Source organism: Brachycentrus maculatus, unplaced genomic scaffold, assembly GCF_059751285.1.
Source record: "Brachycentrus maculatus isolate JH-2025_06_01 unplaced genomic scaffold, ASM5975128v1 h1tg000061l, whole genome shotgun sequence".
NCBI lineage: Eukaryota > Metazoa > Arthropoda > Insecta > Trichoptera > Brachycentridae > Brachycentrus > Brachycentrus maculatus.
The window spans coordinates 1,992,511-2,015,094 of NW_028280815.1; the positions used below are offsets into that span (position 1 = coordinate 1,992,511).

Sequence of the window (22,584 nt, forward strand, 5' to 3'; positions counted from 1 at the left end):
GTAGAAGAGCATTCCATACCATGGATCCCGTCACTATGGGCGCACTTGCCTAAATTAGCACACTCGTTGCGAGCTGCTAAGATCGCTTTATGGTGGGGACTGACCGGAGCCATTTCGTCGTAACGTAACACGTTAAGATGCGAGCATTCGTTTAGTCAGTACAGCGAGCCGAGCGCTCTATCCATAGTCGGAGCGCTCGCCGCGAGCGATGTTATGGCGTTACGTTACGTTACGAAATGCTCCGGTCAGTCCCTACCTTTATAAGCTGCTATTTTTGCTGAGCGTAAGGTGTCGAAGTTTTGTTTCAACCCAACCTGAGATAAGTTTGAAAGATAAGGAAGAGGTTTTGGATGACGATGAAAGTAGCATATTTTCGGTTCCTTTAACCTGGGTTCGATCGAACTCCAGGGATTTGGTGAGTCAGTCTCCTGGGTTCGGCGGAGGTTCCGGGTTAGGACACAGTCGTTCACGTTTAGTGATGAGACAACAGATGTCAATGATGAATACCTCGATGAAATCATTGAAATTCACCAGAGCCAGGTTCAGCAGCAACTCTTCAGAACAACAACGCTCTCAACGTTTTGGTGTAAACAAATGGTAACGTACCCTGTTATTACTAAGAAAGCTCTGGAGATTTTCATACCGTTTTTTACAACATAGCTTTGCGAGCAATCCTTTTCGAGTATGCTGGATAAAAAAAAATGAAGAAAAGGAACAAACTTTTTTGCGAAAATGACATGGGAGTGGCACTTGTGAGATAAAGATAAAGCCGCGCATTTCTGAACTGGTCTCTGATAGGCAACAGCAGAAGTCGCTTTGATTTCCAATGTTCATTTTATGTATAAATATTTAACTATATTTTGAATTTGAAAAAATCATATTTTATTTTTCCAATTAAGGGTTCGGTGAACGAACGAAACTGGTGGGTTTCGATACCTCCGACACGGTCTAGCGGAACTAGCCTCGAAATAATTGTATGGACTTTTAGTCTCATATCCATATCTTTTTTCCTCGAAATATAGATCCAAAAACCTAGAGCGCATGATTGATTTTTTTTTGCCTGCATGTAATTAACAATTAAGTGGGCTATACGCTGATTCTATATCCTATGGCACCATTGGGTGTAGATAGATACCTACGTGATAAAAAATGATGATAAATAATAAAATTCGTCAGAATTAACATCCGGAACAGCTCTTCTTTATTGACAACATCAGAAAAACAAAACATAGATAAAATGTTTGTTTTTAAACCATTCAAAAACAAGTTTGAATAGGCTGACAAACGTGGTAATAAATTACTTATCTTTATATAAAAAGCTGCGGGGTTACCACATTACAAAAATGGAAAAAAGGTCAATCCATTTAAAATTGTTTAATAAAATAATACCTAGTAGTTCATGAAAAAAGGTCAGTTGAAAAAAACGATTTCCTGTAATGTCACGCGTCTTCGATCAGTCATTAAGCCATCATTATATCAATTTTCGCATAGGTAGGTATCTTGTGTGTTTGATAACGATACCGGGTTACGTTCACATTGATTTAAGCACATCCGATACAGAGTAATGGTATTTAACTAGATAAATGATGAATTTGAGTCGATTGGCCTAAATTCTATTATATTTTTATATTTATTTATAGCTTTTGTTAACATGTCAAATATCAGTGTGTTTCTGAATATGGGGAAAAATGAGTATTGTTTTTTTTAAATAAGTCATTATATATAACTAAAATATCATGCATATGGCATTTATATGTTTACGGGTGTGATAAAGTATTTTTAAATATACATACCCAACTACTAATAAAATAGAAATAAAACTACAAACTAAATAAAATGTTTGGTTACCCTATATATAGGCACGCATTTTGAAATACCTACCTATGATTAATATGAGGTAATAATATAGTATCTTTACATTTAATAATATGTCTACGAGCATGTTACCTACCTATCTTTTATTTTAATTTAATACATATATCTCAAATTAATACAATAGATGTTTTATATAAATTAGAAACGTTCGTTAGTAAAATTTATGATATCAGAATCGGCATTTTTAAAATTTTTTAGTGGATATATTACAAAAAACATGATATTGTTTAAAATTTAGTTTAGTTAAATTATTTTTAAAAATGCGCTAAGAGTGTCAGAAACGGAAGACTCTAATGAGCATATCTGGTTAGAATCTCCGAGATAGAATAAGGAACAGGATAAGAGAAAAATGCGAGATCGAAGATGTCGTTAGGTGGGGAAGACGAAGGGCAACAAAGAAGACAATGGTAGGCGCATGTGAGGGAATGGAACCATTCAGATTTTTTTTTAGCAAAAACGGTGTTTAAAGCAAAAAATTCAAATAAGTTAAATGTTTCCTTGGTTATGTTGGATATATTGGGCCTTAAAGTCCTTTCCACTGACTAGACTCAAAGCTGTGATGGATGCAATGTCGTCAATTCCTTTTTGTAACGTGGTTTTCATCATATTAGGTACTAGTTGCGTTAAAAGATACATGGAAGCTATGTGCAAGTTAATACAAGAATAATGGAAAAATATATTTGCAGAAACATTACCAAATTACATAAAAAATATTGGATAATGCCATTGTTGAGTCCAGTCGATGTTTTGTACATTAATGTATTCAAGGCAATCGTACTTATATCGAGTTAAGGTCAATTTTTCAGTATGGCAAAATAAGTTTTAAACGATGGCCTGAGAAACGTTGTGAAGCTGTCGTGTCGATTACAGATAACCTATATAAGATATTGCTTATCTCTGATATAGTTCTAAGTAAAAAAATTACTAATGAAACTAATATTTTGTTAAATATCCGATAAAAAAGTTAAAGTCCTAACTGTTAATAATATACTGGGTTTTCCAACGCCCTTGGTACGGGAAAACTCGAAAAATATATAAATAAACAATGATTACATAAAATTTGTGTCTCTAATGAAAACTATGGTATATTTCCATTTTAAAATTGATCCCAAAGTTGATCCAAATCTTTTGCTTTCGATTTTTCCCCAAAATTTCGTAAAATTGATTTGTTTAAAAAAAACTTTTTATTAATATTTTTACTAACAATATTTTTATGTATCTAAATTTTTGAATAAAGTCTGGGCATTTACAGAGCTTAAGATTTGTCATTCGCTAGTTGAAACGATCACTTTATACACTATGCAATATTGGCCATTCTATTCTTCTACCCATAACCCACAGATACACTGCTCAAATACCGGAAATTATATTTATACTTCGATTGAAAAAAATCTTCTGTATGCCTCTTTTTCGGAAACATCTGTATCTACAGAAATTTGGGTAGTGTCAATCATGGGTATAATGGTGAATGTTACACCGTGTATAAAGTAATAACTTAAACCAGCTGATGACAGGTCATAAGCCCTATTAAAAAAATAATAAAAATAAAAAAAGCCTAGGCTTCCATATTATTCTTCATCTATGTTGATATATCAATTTAAAAAACCTTAATATTTTTTAAACTTTCCGTCGCTTTGACAAAAATGCTTTTTACAGTAGTGGCCTATGTTAGTCGCAAATGCCAAAGAGGAAAATAAATAAAATCCTTGGCCAATTTCGACATAGTATTCAAAATTTGGTCGGTATTTATCACGTGTCATTGTATAAAATTATAAAAAATTTATGAATCTGTTTATTGAAAAATATATTGTCGAATAAAGCAGACACTCCATCAAATCTAGTTTATTCTTGGAAACTGGTATTTCACATATCATCGAAAGTGAATCTTGTAGTAATATATTGTTGAAAAAACCAGGTTTACATTATACAGACATGATTTAATAGTCTTCTTGAACTTCAATGTGAATCGCATACTAATGACAATAAGGAAGAATTCAAAACCAATATTGTTGCTTAAATCCACGCTCTGCGATGAATCTTTTCCACTGATCATCGACACGAGTGGTTTTATAAACCAACCCACGCAACGTATCGATATAATACTTGCCGATAAAAAAAATGGTCATCAATATATAGTTTTGTATTCGCAGATACAACATCAGTTGAGATTCTGTCTCCAAACTACGAAGATAAATTTTATTTCGATCGATAAACGAGAAGAGAAACAATAGTTGTTCACAAAGCTATGAAAAATTATTTTGTTTGATATCGAGTGTTTTTAAATAAGTTCTTTTGGAAGAAGCTGCGAAGGTAAGCTTTTTTGACCTCCAATAAAGCATAAAGATTTTAAGGGGACATAAAGGGATATATTTGAAGGGATTTAGATGTCAGAAAAATAGCTCAGGGTAAATGACAGTGTCCTTCCTTACAACGATGGGAAATGGAGAAGAAATAGTAGGCAGAAAAATAAGAATTTCAAATCGGGGTATAAATCAGAATAATTATTAATTTATGCATTTTTTATTATTTCATTTAAAAATATATATATGTGGGTATACAATATAAAATATACAATGTAATTAATTATTGTAATAACTTGAAAATAAAAAAAAAAGTGATAATAAAAAAAAAACTATTAAACAATGTTACTTAATTTTAAATAGGGGAATAATTTAATAATAAAAAAATACAAATTCATTGCTACGATCTTTATTGGTAGCAATGCTTTTTTCACAAGAGGCGCCTTTTTCATGAATGTGCGCCAAATTTGAAACAAAAGAATTAGCTTTATGTAAAAAAAATACGGTAGTGACTTGCAAATTTTGATTTTGAGGTTTTTTTTGTCACACTTTTAATTTACAGAATAACGAAATAAAATACATTTTGATTCTAATCCATTTTCAATCAATAAGTGTCACTCCCGCGACCTCATCAGACTAGGTAATGTCATTTAAATTGAATTTCAATTTCAACGAACCTTCACAAAAGAATATCGCTGTTTGAAAACTTTTTTCTTAATTTTTCTTTTTTGAATTACAAAAAATATCAATTTTATTCGAATTTACCACAAAATGTACAAATTACACAATAAACCAAAATATTATCCGATTTTTTTTACTTAGAAAATGCATTTTAGAATAAATGTTTCGTGAATAACGTTGATATCAAGTTTAAATTATTTTTACTAATAATATTTTTATTTTCTTTGACAATGGAGTATCGACTTATCGTCCAAAAGTAATCGCGATGAAGACCGACTTCAATTGCAATCTGAAATTTCGCATACTAAAATGTAATTTTATTTGAAAAGTTTTTTGAAGAAATAAATAATAATAAGAATAGGTCGTGTCGTTCAAATTTAAAATGCAGATAAAACACTATATTAGCATAAGTATAAAAAGATGTGTAAAAAACTTCAAATTTATAAAATAATGCTATCATTTACTTGACTAAAATAACACTCGTCAGACTAGTTTTCACTGAACATGTATAATTGATGAGTCTCAAAGTAAATTCATTCATTAAATTTAAATAATATTAAGGCAAATGGCGCCTGAAAGGCATCACTAAAATTTATTATTTTGTCGCGATAAATATTTTACATAATATATGGATTTAAATGACTGCGTCATATTAACATATCGTAGCTTCTAGTAAAACTAAAAAAAACTGTAAGATAAGTTCCTATAATTACCATTAGTTTAACATACGTGATGTGAAGACAGAAGACGTTTTGTAATTGATTCTTCGAAAAACACACTTCACGGAATACATACATAATGTTATGTATGAATGTATATATATATATATATATATATATATATATATATATATATATATATATATATATGTGTGTGTGTGTGTGTGTGTGTGTGTATATATATATATATATATATATATATATATATATATATATATATATATATATATATATATATATATATAATATATATTGGTACATACAAGCATACATGCAATATTTTTTAAATCAACAGCCTGTCTTAAGAAATTGGTGAATACATATAAAAACACGGGTGATGCATTTATCAATGTGATAAAAAAATCTGCACCATTATATTTAAAATATCGTATATTGTCCCAATAACAATGGGACATGCTATATTATGTAGATGCCATTACGTCATGTCCTTACAACCAAAGCCTACTATAGTGCCTACCTATACATAAAACATAGCAATGGACAATGGATGTTTTAGGTGGACTTAGTGGTTGGGTTTAGTAATGTTTTTTTTTAATTTACCAACACGAATTATTTTTTAATTTTTAGTATTATATTTCATGCTATGCTTTTAATGATATAAAATAAAAACTGTAAATCAAATTTCATCTTGTAGTACGTAGGATAATTTCTGTGTCACATATTTATATGGTATGGTCAGAAACACACAGGCTTTTTTTATCGCCGAGAGTTCTCCTCAGTAATCACGTTTTTTAATCGTTTTAATTTTTATTTTTATGTTAATTTTTTACATGTTAAGAAACAAAATCTAGGCCCGAAACAAAACTTTGCACTGAATAAATGCAAAATCACAATAACTATTGATCGAGACTTTGAAAACATTAGTTTATGTTTGAAAAAGATTGACATTTAAATCATTATAAAAAATTAATTAACCTTTTATTTAAAATTAAAATAGTTAAGGATAATACTGAAACTTACTACAAGAAAATCATTTATGTGTAACGATCGCGGAAAATCAGTTATATTTATTTGACTAATAAACACATCTAAGATGCATTATGATTGTATTTTTAGTTAAATTATTTATATTAAAATCTAACGCGTGAGTGAATTGTTACATATGTATATCTTATTAAACCGGTTTATCAATAACGGATGATGGTACGTTGCCAGATTTACAGCACGACTTATAGTAAACATAGAAGGCAGTGGCCAGGTGGTAGCCAAGCCGACCGAAGCTTTTCCGACACAGCAAAATTTACAATGTAAAATATTATTATTAGATAGAGATGCGACTAATGGTTACTTTTTGATTACCCGATGAGATGGCATGCGTTATTTTATCTCGGTTATTATTATTTATTAGGAGCTAGAAATACGCAACACGCAACCAAATTTGTGCACTAATTAAATTAAAGTTGGGGGATAATTTTCACCGGAGACCATATGTCTGTTCACGGCCGATTTTTTTAGAGATTTTATTTTTTATATTTTTTTTAGAATACATATTGAAAAATATTTTAATATTTTTTTTTTAACTTCTTACCTTTCAATAACTCTACCAATAATACCATATAATCATTTCCAAGAAAAACTTTTTTTTCAATGTAAAAACGGTATTTTAAGAAAAAAAACAATTACGTAAAATGTTACCAGGATTTAAAGAAAATTAAGTTGCGACTTAACGAATACTGGGTCTTAAACCGAACTTAGTAACATTTCTTATAAAGGAGTGGTTATTTTATTTGTTTTTTTTTTCGATGTATAGGATACCCATGTCTATTATTCGTTCGCCCTTGTCTATTTTTAGATAACTACAACAATAAAAAAATAGCAGATCGACTTATGTTTGAATATAATTTAATACGAAATTTGCATGCATTATCCTAACAACCTTCTTACATAATAATAACAAAGGTAGCACTTGTTGCCGAGTGGGCCAACAATTTTATTATGCTAATTTTATTAACATTTTACGTTTAAGGTAAACCTGACGACCTTTGAATAACTTTATATCAGATCCACCCACGGGCTCTTGATAAACGTTATATCACAACTGTCAGCGGGGGATATTTGTTATTTACGAGTTTTATATTACGTATTAGGATCGCTATTGGTTTTTCAGAAACGCGCTACAAAAGTGATGACGAAACTCCCATATAGCAACGGGCGATTTCGGGATTTAAATTATTCCAATAATCATCTCTCAGATGGGACAAATCACTTATCGAACGACTTTTAAAATCGAATCATTAACAATTGAAATATCGAAATATTAATCAATGTTCTCGATCACAATTTCATTACTATTTTTTTATTCAGAATAAGGCGACAAAACTAAAAACAATACAAAAAGTTATAAAAATATTTGAATGAAAAAAACAGCACAAAATCCACATTACAATCTTTATAAATAACATAGCATATCCATAATATTTCAAATTATAAGCGGACTATCTTGTTTACTTTGAAAAAATGTGTCAACCCCAATAAATCATTAAAAAAACGTATTTTTAGTGAAACCTCTCAAATCAGTATCTCTGATTTTTTCTCTTGTCTCTTCAAAGTAAAATAATGGAAATGTAAAAAAAAACACCATGTTTACCTGAACACACGTTTTAAAAAAATAATTAAAGGACATATCTGAAAAAAACGAATGTGCAAACCTTTCATCGGTCGACTTTTCCCCGCCAAAACACCATAAGTCCCATTTATGTAAAGTTCATTTTATTTTAGTAAATCGGCTTAAAATTTAACGAGCAATGTGTCCATAAAACTTTTAAATCCATATTTTAGTTTAATTTTATACATGACATTGAAATCTAAATGATTGGTGCAAAATCAGACTGAGAAGTTATGTAAATTTAGCGAAGTGTCAGGGAATCAATAATGGCGGTAATTTATGTTATTGTCAATGTGTTCCAGATGACCGTGGCGCAAATTGTGGTGTGGGCTGTTCCCTTTTTGGTGCTGCTATGCCAACCCACTGCACTAGGTAAGTTCCTGAATGATTAAACTGATAAGTACTTATAGTCTACATACAAAATAATTAGATTAATTAATTTTATTTTCGCCTCATATTGCAAGAATTCGAATATGAAGATATTATATATACGAATTTGGCGCCCAATGTTGTGGCAATACTAGTAACAATAGATTTTTTTGTTTTTTTTTTAAATCTACAAATAAATTTATACTAAAAATCATAAGATAATTATTACTGTTCGTGTTGAAATTATAAGATATTAACGATTTAACTTTAAATATTTTAATCGCAAAAAACGAACATTTCGTGTCGTCATCAAAGGTTACTTCATTAGTTGTTCCGATCGCAAGAATCAAAATTACGAAACATGCGACCTATGCTATCGTGGAAGCTCGTGTACCCTGATAACAAATTAAGAACCTCCTGCAAAAGGGGCCTAAGGGAAAATTTACGCACTGGCACAAAAAAATGCAAAGCCTTCGTCCTTTGACCCTAACAAATGTTTGATCACGAGAGGCGCAATTACTAGTGCTTAAATATTTCATTATATTTTATCTTTCATAATTTGTTCACGAATGAAAAGACGTTTGTAAATCACTAATTGTATAAAAACTATTAATTTTTTAAAAAATAAAATTCACTCAGTTTTTGGTAAGCAATTGATCAATAATGCATATTTTCAACGGAGCGATGTGAAAAATACTGTTTTTCACATCGCTCCGTTGTATTCCATTAAGGCCTTACTCGCAAACACAGAATTCAATCACCGACCGACCACCGGAAAGGTCACACATTAACTCTTTTCTTTTCAAAATCACATAATTCAAAGAAAAACTTATTTTTTCAGTTTTAAGAAAAATTTATAACGTAAATTTTTACCTGGATTAAGAGAAAATTAAATTGCGATTTAACGAATTGCAACCAAATTTCCAGAAACATTTATATATATATATATATATATATATATATATATATATATATATATATATATATATATATATATATATATAAATGTTGCAAACTTAGCATAATATTTTATTTTGATTAGCGAATTTTGCAAATGAAATTCGATATTTCAGATTTCGAAACTAAGAAAGATAATTTAAATGTTTCTACAACACGAGTTAGTTAACGAGTTAAAGCTCATATGTAATCGACCCACAAGGAATTGAACCCGGAACTTTCAGCGTGCTCACCAGAAACATTAACTACCACTTGACTAATAATAATAGAACTTGGAATGTTCATACTGAATAATTAATTCTAATTAGAAATTAATTTTAATTATTAAATTTAAATATTCATGTGTTAAATATAAGCAAACCTCACGAGAAAAGCCAAATATTGCGACAAAAAATTAATAATTCTTCAGTGTTGCCAACTAACCTTTTGACCACCATTGAAGCAACGTGGGAACATTTTTGTAATCTATTATTGTCTCGATGTAAGCTCATTATTTAAAATATTATGACGTCATTTAAATCTTTCAAGGATCACAAAGCCGCCCACGTGGCATTACTTCCTCAATCCCCATATTCACGTTGTGTTGTTTTGTCTCAATACGCAACAAAAAACATAGTCCTGATAGCTGAGATTGGTGATGTTCTCTAACCCGCTGTTTTCAACTGATTTCAGATTTTTCACTCATTAAATTATAGTAACTATAAACATAAAGAGTAAATCTACTCACGAGTAGGCATAGGCTATAAAACTTATATAGTTGAAGTCTAAGTGTGGCCACGATAAGCGGTGTTGCATAAGCCGTAGCCAGATTTCTCTAACCCGTTGTTTTCAACTGATTCTAGATTTTTCACTCATTAAATTATAGTAACTACATACATAAAGAGTAATCCACTCACGAGTAGGCATGGGCAATAAAACTTATGAAGTTGAAGCCTAAGTTAGGGCCATGATAAGCGGTGTTGCATAAGCCGTATCTAGATTTCAGAGTCACTTGGTCGTTAGGTAATTACAGTAAAAATAAGTCATACAAATTGGTTAGAATTTTTTTATAATCCTGAATTGATCGTCTACATATTATATTTTTATTGTATAAGATTAACTAAATCATCATTGTTTTGTTTTTGTTTTAATTATATAAATTGGAGTGAGAAATTTAGTATCCAAAAGATATTTCCGATCAAAAATACGTACTTAAGACGTCCAATATTGGAATCGTGCGGTAATTGTATATACGTATATAAAATAAGGAGAGAATCGTCATTATTCTACTGAGGACTCAAATAGTAAAAATAAAAAGACTCCAACTTAAGTTTCAAAATAACTTCCGATATAATTAATAGGTAAACAATTAAGCATATAATTAAAATAAAATTCAACTACAAGTTCAACTGAATAATAATGTTTGTTCAAGTGCGTAAGCACTTTTTTTTAAAAAAAAGGTGACGAAATTGAGAAATTTTGAGAACCTATGCGAAGATTATTCACAGTTTTTTGATCACTCGTCTTTTATTTTTGTATGATTTATTTGTTGGGAATAAATAATCCGTTTGAATGATCGTCGATTTCAAAGGGTTAAAACTAATTAGTATGCTAATAAATATTTATATTTATTATAACATCATTATTTACATTTTTTAGACAGTAAAAGGTGTGGTTTGTAGTAACGATATTTTGTTCATGCAAATTATAATATTTATAATGTACCTATAATGTATCTACTCATGGCGATAAATAAATCTCCTTGACATTGCCGTATACCCATATCTTCTTTTTCGTTTAACCTTTATCCGCACCCAATAGGGCACTGCGTCGTATCAACGCAGCGTTATCTTGATCGTTTATTACGTGAAGCCTAGATAGTCTGTCCTGCAATTTTTTCTTCATTAATACTTAAAACGTTAACTTCCGGGTGTATCTGATCCATCGATGGTAACTGGCGACATCCTGATTGGTCCTGAGACAAAGGAGGAGAAGATTGTATGATGCATGATCTTGGCAAAAGAAAGAAGCTAACGATATGACCATTCCCTCGGGTATTACATACATTTCCGTGTCTGTCTGCTGTGCTGGTCGGGGTTGTGGGCGACTGTGTACCGGCCAACGTCGAATCTGAATCGGATCTAGCTGACTAATTGAACTAAACACTAATTCCTATTACTGCCTACACTGGGGTACTTCTAGAAAATTTGGTGATGGACTTACTTCTTCTTCTTTCTGTGCCACTTCTAACAAAGATCGGCGATCTTCATGGCTATCGTCACTTTCGATGCTGCAGCTCGGAACAGAGATTTGGTGCTTCTGCCAAACTATATTTATTTAGATTGGCAGTGACAGGTATATTGAAAGCTTTTAAATGTAAATTCACAGTAAAATCGGGATACAATTTTATATTGTTTCACATTTTCAATAAATTTCGCAAAAAATTGCTTAGCAAGAGCAGATCTGTCAGGAAGCCTAGATGCTTCTTTATCAGATCTGGGCATGCGGTGGGACAGCTTTCAATTCCCTTAGGTACCTGATGAAGACTGGCTTGAGGCCTCTAAGAATATCATTAAAAATCAATTTAAATAATTGCGTAGAAAATTATATAGGTACATACTTAATTATGAGTAGTTTAGAGTTTATGTGTAGTTCAGTTGTGGGCGAGTGGTACGAATCACAATGACACTCGCGCCATCTCGCAGCATTTCACCACAAAATTAATTCTGTCGATGTTTCTCCCCATGTAAATAGTCTTTCCGCACATTTTGACATATTTAACTTGTTTAAAAAAATGTGTAATTACATCATTGTTGTACCAAATGAGCGATGTGAAAAATGCAATACATATCAATAAGGAATGGATCATTTTCAGACGGAGGAATATTTAATTTAACATACTCAACCTATAAAGGATTGTATTAGACTCGTTTTGTATTTATAGCAGCCGGTATAATCAATATTTTCATTCATCATTTTCTTTTGCAAAATTCGCCTTCGTAAAAACGTTGTTTTCGTATGTTGGCAACGAATGTCATCGCAGAAACGAATCCACGATACTACTATTACAGCTTTAAGTAGATACATAAGGGATACGCCCCATAACACACCAGATGACGTAAAATTTGATGACGTATAGCGGTGTCCGTTTTTCGTTTTATTAAAATATCTAAACCTTCATATCTCCCTTATTTATCTATAGATTTTTTTTAAAAATCGTACCGATAGTATTGTGATTTTTCATATTAATTTATTAGCCAATAATAACACATCATGAGAAAAATCCATTGGCGGGAAACGCTACCGCGACTCTACTTTCGCAGTCGAGCGTCTGTCTACCCAACTACGTCACGGCACGTATCTACGACTGTCGCTATTGACCAGATGAAGAAGAATATGGAAGACTGGGTTAATTCCCGAATAAGTCCCATAAAGTACTTACGACCTGTCATAGGCTGGTTCAAGTGATCACTTTATACACGTTTGACATTCACCATTCTACCCATGATTGACAACCACACAACTCAAATTTTGGAAGTCTTACGTCGCAACATGTGCGAGTTCACGGGCAGTATGTATGATAGATTTGAGTAAGCTGTATTAAGCAGAGACCCTTTTAAATATATACCAGATTATTGAGATTCCCGAATGATTTCATATACTGGATATACATATCGCTCACTCCTTTCAAGAACGTCTTAAATCAAAAATCGTCAATTTTAAGTTGTGCATGTTTTCGGAATGCCCAGAAAATGTACTTTATCCTAGCAAAAGAGGCATATTTTTAACTTAATATTTACCCGCTACAGGGCAGATTGCATTTTGAAGAAAAGATATTGTTTAATTATTTTTTTAAATATACTAAATATTTTTCAAATGGAGAAAAAATAGATTTTTACCTAAAAAGAAAAAAGTTGCACAGTAAAAAGGTCAATAAGTGGCTTGATATTTATTTTTAATACATTGTATTATATTTTAAAACTTTAAAAACGTTCTCCTGAAAAATCAAGTTTTTTGATTCATGACGTTCTTGAAAGGAGTGAGCGATATATGTTTTCAGTTTATAATTTGACCAGTTATATATGATTCACAACAGCCCTGTAAATACCCAAAGAGTTTCCGTATTCTTCTTCATCTATGTTCCTAAATCCTTATAAGCAAATCTAGGTTTCTCCTCATAGAAATTATATACATTTAACTTCTACAAGTTATACGCATACATAAATTTTTTACACATAAAATTTTTGCATGTAAAAATTGCTCCCAAGTGGAGAAATCTAGATTCGTGAGGATTTGGACACATTACAAAATGTTGAAAATAACCTATGTTTATGTACCTATATTTTTTCCTGTTACAGGTATGAGCTACACTGCATTGTATACCGGTAACCGCCTGACCAGCTACTCGGCTGGCTGCACGGCCGGCACTTGCGGCGTGAACGCGCGCTGCACGTACGCCACGGGCGGCCGGCCCGTGTGCTCCTGCCTGCCGGGCCACTCCGGGGACCCGCTGTACCAGTGCAAGAAGGCGGAGTGCACAGGTAACGGGAGTGTAACGCAGCGAAAGATAAATAATTTTATGATTTTTTTCTCTCTCTAATATTCATTCAATATTATCCTGGGCTGGTACCTGAAGCGGATGGCTGATCGCCTTTCCTTCATGTGTTAACGATCAAGGTAACACATGGAGGTTTATATGATGACCAAGGTTCATATGATGCAGTGCCCTATGCACCATCGGGTGCAGATAAGGGTTTGAAGAAGAAGTTTTTTTTACAATAAATCGGATAAATGGCAGAATCTAGTGAATCGGCGGAATGCACAGGTAACGGGAAAGTAACACAGTGAAAGATAAATAATTTATGAAAATATTATCTACTTTGAATTGGAAAAGTGGCGGAATCGAATGAATCTGTGGAATGCACAGGTAACGGGGGAGTAACACAGTGAACGATAAATAAATTTTCAAGATTTTTCTACTTTGTATCGGAAAAAACATAAAATCGAGAATAAAATCTGATGTTTATAATAAACGATGCAGTTTGTCTTTGAACGTCTTTTCATACTTTTCTTTTTAAAAATGTTTTGGAATTTTTGCGTACGACAAATACTGATCTTAGCACCGGTTGGTGGCAATTTTGAAACTTCTAAATTTAAACAAATTAAATAACATGCAAATTTTGAAAGTCCATAACTTGGAAAAACAACCTTTTGGGAAAATTGTTGCGCAAATGTATTATAATCGCAGAAAATCAGCAGATGTGATCTTCTTTTATAAATTAAAACTCATATATTGATTTGCCGGAATTGCTGGAACGTATAAGTTTTACAGTCGGATCACGAGGACAACTGACACCTTGGCGCTTCCAACAAGTAGAACACACTCTAAACAAGGTTCCTGTATTTATCGTCCATCAAAATTGGTCAACGATGAATATGGGAATTTTGATATGTTCTACTCGACATTGTCAGCACTGAGATCGGTTACATAGTAAGTCGATTTTCATTTCGTGGCCTGTCCCTATTTCCACATAATTTGTCTTGGACTTGAGCTTTGATCTTTCCCTTTTTCCCTTTTCCTCCCTCCCGTCCCTCTTCAAGGTATTTATATTAAATTAAAAATGTGAAATTCTGTAACTAGAATGGTACATACGAGTATGTATACCTGCTTTTTGTTACTCATTAATGTTTTTATGCAACTGTTCTGTAAATTTTCCAAATAAAATAAAATCATTTTGTTGTACTTTTAGAACACACTGATTGTCCAAATAACCTCGCCTGTCAAGAAAATAAGTGCATCAACCCTTGCGGCAGTTCTTGTGGAATCAACGCAAACTGCGATGTAAGTTATTTAGGAAAACTGTGAGACCATTTTGTTCAGTACTTACTGTATATTTATCACTTTTCGAAATTGGAAGCATTTTCGATTTTGGCTTTGCTTTTTCGTTGAGTAGGCATGCTCCAGGTAGATACCATACATAGAGCTCAATGGCTGCATAAGCCTAAGTAACTACCTTCAAGTATCGCATTTTATAAACGGCTTCAAAAACTTTTTTTTCCCCACTTATTATATCAAGTTGTTAAAAAAAGCGAGCCTAATTCTTGTAATTCGAATGATCTTAATGCCTAATCATTTGTAAGCACATTGTAATAATTTTAGGGGAAAAGGGATTGAAAGACTTTAGATTCTCCTAGTTATGGCCTTGCCCCTTTGCTCTCAGCCATATTAAATTTCCATATTAGATTTTCATATTAAATTAATAAGTTAATCATCATCATTATCTTAAGAAGTATTGAAATTTCTGTTTGTATATTTTTAGGTACGAAACCATGTGCCAGTTTGTAGCTGTCCTCCACATTATACTGGAGATCCATTCTCGAACTGCAGACTCATGAATCCAGGTATAACATTTTCATAATTTGTATGAACCAACTTGTTACATTCAGAAAAATACATGTCAAAAATTGTTTACAGATGAAGCTTGTCATCCCAGCCCCTGTGGACAAAACACGAAATGTGATGTCATCAATACAGTTCCCACATGCAGCTGTCTTCCAGGCTATCATGTAAAATTATTACATATTTTTAATTGGGGAGATAAAAACTAAAATTATGTGATTTGCTGATACGCTGTAATAAAAGCAGTGCATCCTAGATAGTAAATTCAAAGTTATGCTGCGATACATGTAGCGATGTGAAATAGGTATAGGTGAGTACTTTGATAAAAAACATAGCTTTTTCAAATCGTAGGTAGGTATGTAGGTAGCTACGTACATGTGATTCAAGTCACACTACAATTATAGCGTTCGCACAATGTACCAGGACAATATCATATTATCTAAATTAAAATTAAGAAAAGGGTAGTTCAACAAAAAAGTGTTCACAAATTTACTCTGGGGGGGGGGGATAAGATTTATAGATAGGAAGGATCTGTTCAATCACTTTTTCATTTTTTAAATAAATTACTTTAAGAGTTAATTATAATTTTTCAGTGACACACCTCTAAAAATCGAATTATAGTATGTATTTTTTTAAATATTGCACGTCTGATCCCTCACGCCGCCAGTCGCCTTCTGAATTGGGTTTGCGAGTTATCGATTACTGGGCCCTAATAGCCGTAATAAAGATTGAAAAAAAAAATTACAGTGCTTAATTTTTTTAATGAAATGACCGTTTTATAATTATTTTTGTATTAATTTTTGCTTATCCTGCTTTTAGGCAATGTGGTCAATTTAAAAAAAGTATTCTTATTTATTCATTATTTTTTAAATTTAGTTATTTATATTGTGTTTTGGTTCTTTAGGCAAAGTTTGTGTTGAAACAAAGTACTAAAATGTAGAATGTCATTTGATATAAGACCGGAAAGGATTAAAATTTAAAGGAAATTATTAGATTTTTGAATGTGTTTATTGTTTTATTGGGATAGGGCAATCCGTTGAGTGGCTGTCGGCACGAGTGTGAGTCTGACGGAGAATGCGGCGCCCAACAACAGTGTGTGCAGTACAAGTGCGTGAGTCCGTGCAGTCAGTGCGGAATCAATGCCGAGTGCCAGACAGTCCGAAGTCACACTGCTGTCTGCAAATGCCCGAGGGTAAATCAATCATTATTATTTGTAGTGTCTGATTACCGGTCCATTTTACTTATCTGCGAGACTCAAAATGGACAATTCAATAAACCAGAGCATTTATTGAACCTCAGAAGCGTTTTACGATTACTTTTCAACAATGTTTTGAGTGTATTCAAATCTTTATATACAAATACCATGCTGGATATAATTATCAAGGTTTTTTATACTTTTCTCATGAATGATGGATATTGTTATAAAACTGAATTAAAAAAGCACAAGTTATAATATACTCAAATTTAATTAACGCATTACTTTTCTTTGCTATCTTCTAACACTTATTTACATAAAATATGATATAGGGCACTATGTCAACGCAGTGTTATCTTGATCACTAATTACGTGAAGGCAAAGTATTTAAATTATTTCGAGAAATAAAAATACTTTGTTTTCTGATCCACTCACATTTTTATTTTTCCAACTAGTTTCGGCAACAACCTGTTGCCCTCTTCAGGGTTACATTTATAACATTTGTAACCCTGAAGAGGGCAACAGGTTGTTGCCGAAACTAGTTGGAAAAATAAAAATGTGAGTGGATCAGAAAACAAAGTATTTTTATTTCTCGAAATAATTTATCAAGATGATCCACAAAGTTAATGCTTTCAATATTCAAAAAAAAAAAAAAAAAAAAAAAAAAAAAAAAAAAAAAAAAAGTATTTACATAATCGTATAAAAAATTCTGCAATATTTTCCTATAGGGGTATTTCGGTGATCCATACCGTTCATGCCAGCCTGAGTGCACCTCTAACTCAGATTGTCCCTCTGGAAAGCCTTCGTGCCAGTACAACCAGTGCGTGGATCCTTGTGTCGGAGTTTGTGGCTTCCAGGCCAACTGCCAGCTGCGCGGATCCACTCCCATCTGCTCCTGCCCCAAGGATATGACGGGAGATCCCTTCGTGAGCTGTCGCCTGTTTAACGATGGTAATATTTCCTTTTATTTAAATAAAACATTGCCAATATTGTATTTTTTCAACAATTTCTTTTATTTGAAGCTACATCCAAAAATGTCAAGGGTTCATATTTTAAGCAAAAATTGCTTTTAATGTATGCTACAAACAGAGAAAGATCACCATGGTGATTGAACACATTATCATACAGCAGTAATATCCTTCATCCTTGATTCATTTGTATCTCTAAAAACACATTACAATCCTAGAACCAAAAAACTGCAGGAGTGCAAAAAATGCAGAACTAATAATGTTGCCTTTGTACAATTAACGATCAAGTTATCATCATCAACTTCTAAAACTACATCAGGTTGTGGTCCCACAGTTACATAGCGGTGCGGACTCTGAGTTTCTCTAGGATCAAACCTTTCTTCTTCTTCTAAGCCTTATATTCATTCAATCGTGTATAGGTCACGGCATCATATCGAAAGAGCGTTGTCTGGTTTGTTACATGAAGGCAGGAAGATCCGACCCACACCTTATGTGAGGGAAAAAGGTGTATACCAGCAATAATTAAAGTAATCGGAGTCGCAAACACATACACATACTAACTCGTGTAACTTGAACACTGCTACTATGTATGTTTTTCTAGAGTTAATAATAAAATCAAGGTTTCATCCTATTATTTATTGATTGATTTAAGAGTTTGAATGTATTCCTGTATCCTAGGAGATCTTTGCGAACCCAATCCATGCGGACTTAATGCACAATGCCAACCAGGACATGATAACACTAACAGGAAACGTCCTGTCTGTACCTGCCTTCCTGGATATGTTGGTAATGCGCTGACAAGCTGTACAAGGGTTAGTTATAACACTGAAATAGTTTATACTTTTTAGTTTTCCTATAATTCAGGAGGATTTCTGCTTTTACACTATACATATATATATATATATATATATATATATATATATATATATATATATATATATATATATATATATATATATATATATATATATACATATATATATGCAAAAAAATAAATGTGATTTTTGAAGAAAAATGGTACACAGGGCGAAATTACTGATTATTATTTTAAATACAAGTTATTGAAATAATTAGGAAAGAATCTAATATGCATACATGTTCTCCGATAACTTTAAAAAAAACTTTAAAATTCAACTAGATGTCAGTAATGAAGTCTATTCCGAGGAAAAAAAACATTTTCCCTTGTCACTTGCAACTCATAATATTTACAACTTTTTGAAATCTGAGTAATGTGGTTGTCATTCATGTGTAGAATGGTGAATGTTCACTGTTCATGTCCTGTCCCCCAGACTTTCATATTTCTATCTCAATACACTTATACTTTGTGTTGAAATATTTTATTTATTTATTTCATCATACACATAATGACAATTTTCCATTTATAATAATGTGACAACCCTGGGTTTTCCCGTGCTGAGAGCACATTTTTAAATATTTTTTTTTAAATAAATTTTTATTAGTTGTTTGTCTATCATAAGTCATGAAATTTATATGATAGAGGAATGACATGATTTTTTTTAAATCTACCCACCTCGATCATCCAATTATTAATAGTTTTTATATAAATATTTAATTTTGCTATTTAATGAATTTATAAATACTTGATGATTTTATGAAAAATGTTTTTATTTTGCCCTGCAGGGTGAATGCCAAGCCGATAATGAATGCCCTCAGAACCGGGCATGCGTGGGCTATGCCTGTGTGGACCCGTGCATAGGACAGTGCGGAGCGGGGGCTACTTGCGAGGCCAGAAGGCACATAGCAGTCTGCACGTGCCCTGATGGTACTCAAGGAGACGCCGTAATAGCTTGTAGCAGCCGAAGAACGGCCATCAGATACATCAGATACTGAAGCTGACAGAACTACAATAAAAAAAATCTAACAATAATTAACACCTGTTATAACTTTGTTTAAAATCATTGCAATAAAAATATGCCTATACATTTTTGAGTCAGACAAACAAGAGATTGAAAATTGGACTTGGGTCTAATCGACCGGATCTTAATGATACGCAGACCCTCAGATGATTTGATCTTACCTCTAATGTAGAATTAAACAAGCAGAAATATGTTTTGATAAAGAAGGTGTAATGAGCGTATGGAGATTATGCTTACAATATTTTTCTAACCCTACCTTACCCAATGGTGCATACTGAGCATTGTATTGAAGCAGTGTTATGTTGATTGTTAATTACGTAAGATGATGAATCTTGTCTTCAGGTACCAGTCCAAGGTATTATCAAATAAATATATGAGTGAAAAATCACTAAAATATTTTTTTAACCTTTTTGTCCACTACTTTCAATGTCCCATATAGCTTATGTATATTGTAATAAAAGTGCTTTAAATGATTAACAAAACACTTGCAATTGTAATTTTGTCACAATATACATATTTTTTAATTTGTAAAAATCTAATGTTTTATTTTTTTATAAACTGTATTTTAGATATGTCAATACGTTTTGCTAACTCTTTTTTTTAAAAGATTTATTGCCTCATATTGCGTATTGTAAAATATTTTGTGCCATTAAATACAGTGTTCTTTTTTGTATGCTTTTAAATTAATAAAGTATTATATTTTAGTTTTGTTTTTATTCCCACAGAAGTTGCCTTTGTAGCTAAGGAGGGCAAAATAAAATATTGTGTATTTTTACTATGAGTACCTACATTTTTTTGTTGCTTAAAGTTACCGATAACCCTGCATTCATGTAATTTTCGATCAAGGTAAAATATTAAAATTATTCTAGGGTAGTGCACTATTGAACATGGTGAATTGATGCAAATGTTGGAAGAGTGCAACGTGGATGACAAACTGCCAAAATTAAAGTATGTGATGCCTGCTCGGAAGAAATTGAAATTAGAAGATGCGTGTATCAGGGTTGCATATTGTCACAGGTGTTCTTCAACATGTACTCCAATTGTGTCTTTAAGAAAGCCTTAGAAAACTTGACAACGGGAGTGAAAGTCAATAGCAAATGCATCAATAATATAAGATATGCCAATGACACTGTTATCCTGGCCGATAGCATCGCAGATCTTCAGGAGCTCTTTACAAGCATTAGAATACAGGAGAAGAATTAGGCCTGAACATTAACACAAAAAAGACGAAGTGGATGGCATTTGCCAGAGCGAATTACTCAACTATAACATTACAACTCAGTGGTGACTGTTGGACAGGGTGGAACAATTCAAGTACCCGGGCAGTATGATAACATCATATGTGAACCCAGATGTGGAAGTGAAGCAGTCCGTAGTTCATTCAACAAAATGAAATCAATATTATGCAATGATGACTTAAATTTGAAACTAAGGCAGAGAATGTTGAAGTGCTATGTCTGGTCTGTACTACATACTGTATGGCTCGGAGACTCAGACTCTGAAAGTTCACACTATGAACCAATTGGAAGCATTCAAGATGTGGTTGTTCAGGAGAATGTTTCGCATACCATGGACAGATTTAGTCAGCAACTCGGAGGTTTTGAAGAGACCCAATTGCAGTAGACAATTGCTTAAGTATGATAAGTTCCGTAAAATCTCATATCTGGGTCACATTATGTGGAGAGAAGTACAGTTTACTTCAAATAATACTGATGGGAAAAATTGAGGGGCAGCGAGGTCCTAGCAGAAGGCATACATCTTGGCTGCGCAACATAAGAGATTGGACTAGGATGAAACATATGGGGGAACTGTTTCGGGTCGCGCTTGATTGTGACGGTGTTTCGATTGCCAACGTCGGGGGGACCTAATACGGTACAAGAAGAAGAAGAAGAAATGCACCATTGGATATAAAATGGATAAGGAAAAGAAAACAATGCAAAGTTAAAATTGAAAAATGAAAGATACCAATTTCAAAATAAATTTCATGTTTCTGCCTGGCTCCAAGATAATTTTCTTTAATTTTTCGTTAACCATCTAAAAGTGAATTATATTTATATTTGTTTTATCTAAACTACACGATCGTTGCATTAAGGACCTTGTGGTTCTATGGATGATTAGTTTAATTTATAGTTTCGCAAATTTGAATCGGTGTGCCCGTATATTGTTTGATTGCAACGAAAATTTATTTATTGATACTGCAAAGGCGTAAAACTTAAGTTATTATATTAAAGTAGGTACATTTTTTCATCCCCTTGCCCTTGACATTGTTAGTTTATACGCATACAGACTGCAACATTATCTGCATATTTAGGAAAGATTTTTATATTTGCATGCAACATCAAGTATTGATTTTAATCATGCAATAACAGCCCATAGAGTTATGGACTTATGGACTATTTTAGTACTAACAAATAAATACATTGATGGAAAAAATATTTTATAATCTTGCGATAACTGGGTGGTAAAATAATCTGTAATGCCATTAGAATAAAGATTTTTTTAGCTTACGTTGTTTTAATTTCTTGAAAATTTTTATAAAAACTAGATATTTACAAATATCACTCTTAACATCATTTTCATAAGAAATATTTTGCATTTTTTATTTTAATATCTTAGTAAAAGAATAGTCAATCTTTGA

General features: G+C 32.3%; 1 protein-coding gene across 2 annotated transcripts; it reads left to right on the forward strand.

The window, feature by feature from the left end:
- Positions 1-575: 575 nt before the first annotated feature.
- Positions 576-20,648, forward strand: aspr (asperous). Of its 2 annotated transcripts, none has more exons than XM_088256414.1 (10): positions 576-597; positions 8,504-8,573; positions 13,865-14,047; positions 15,257-15,348; positions 15,827-15,908; positions 15,982-16,073; positions 16,934-17,098; positions 17,830-18,052; positions 18,748-18,881; positions 19,711-20,648. In XM_088256414.1, exons 1-10 carry the CDS (start codon positions 595-597, stop codon positions 19,918-19,920), a joined length of 1,254 nt encoding a protein of 417 aa, XP_088112540.1. In that variant the 5' UTR covers positions 576-594; the 3' UTR covers positions 19,921-20,648. The 2 variants fall into 2 exon arrangements, with proteins under 2 accessions (XP_088112540.1, XP_088112539.1); XM_088256413.1 differs by lacking the exon at positions 576-597 and adding an exon at positions 4,036-4,185.
- The last annotated feature ends 1,936 nt before the right edge of the window (positions 20,649-22,584 follow it).

What these genes read in the sequence shown, in the direction of transcription:
- aspr (XM_088256414.1), top strand. An exon ending in CAAGAAGGCGGAGTGCACAG is followed by an intron (nt 14,048 to 15,256) that starts GTAACGGGAGTG and finishes TTGTACTTTTAG; the next exon opens with AACACACTGATTGTCCAAAT. An exon ending in GAATCAACGCAAACTGCGAT is followed by an intron (nt 15,349 to 15,826) that starts GTAAGTTATTTA and finishes GTATATTTTTAG; the next exon opens with GTACGAAACCATGTGCCAGT.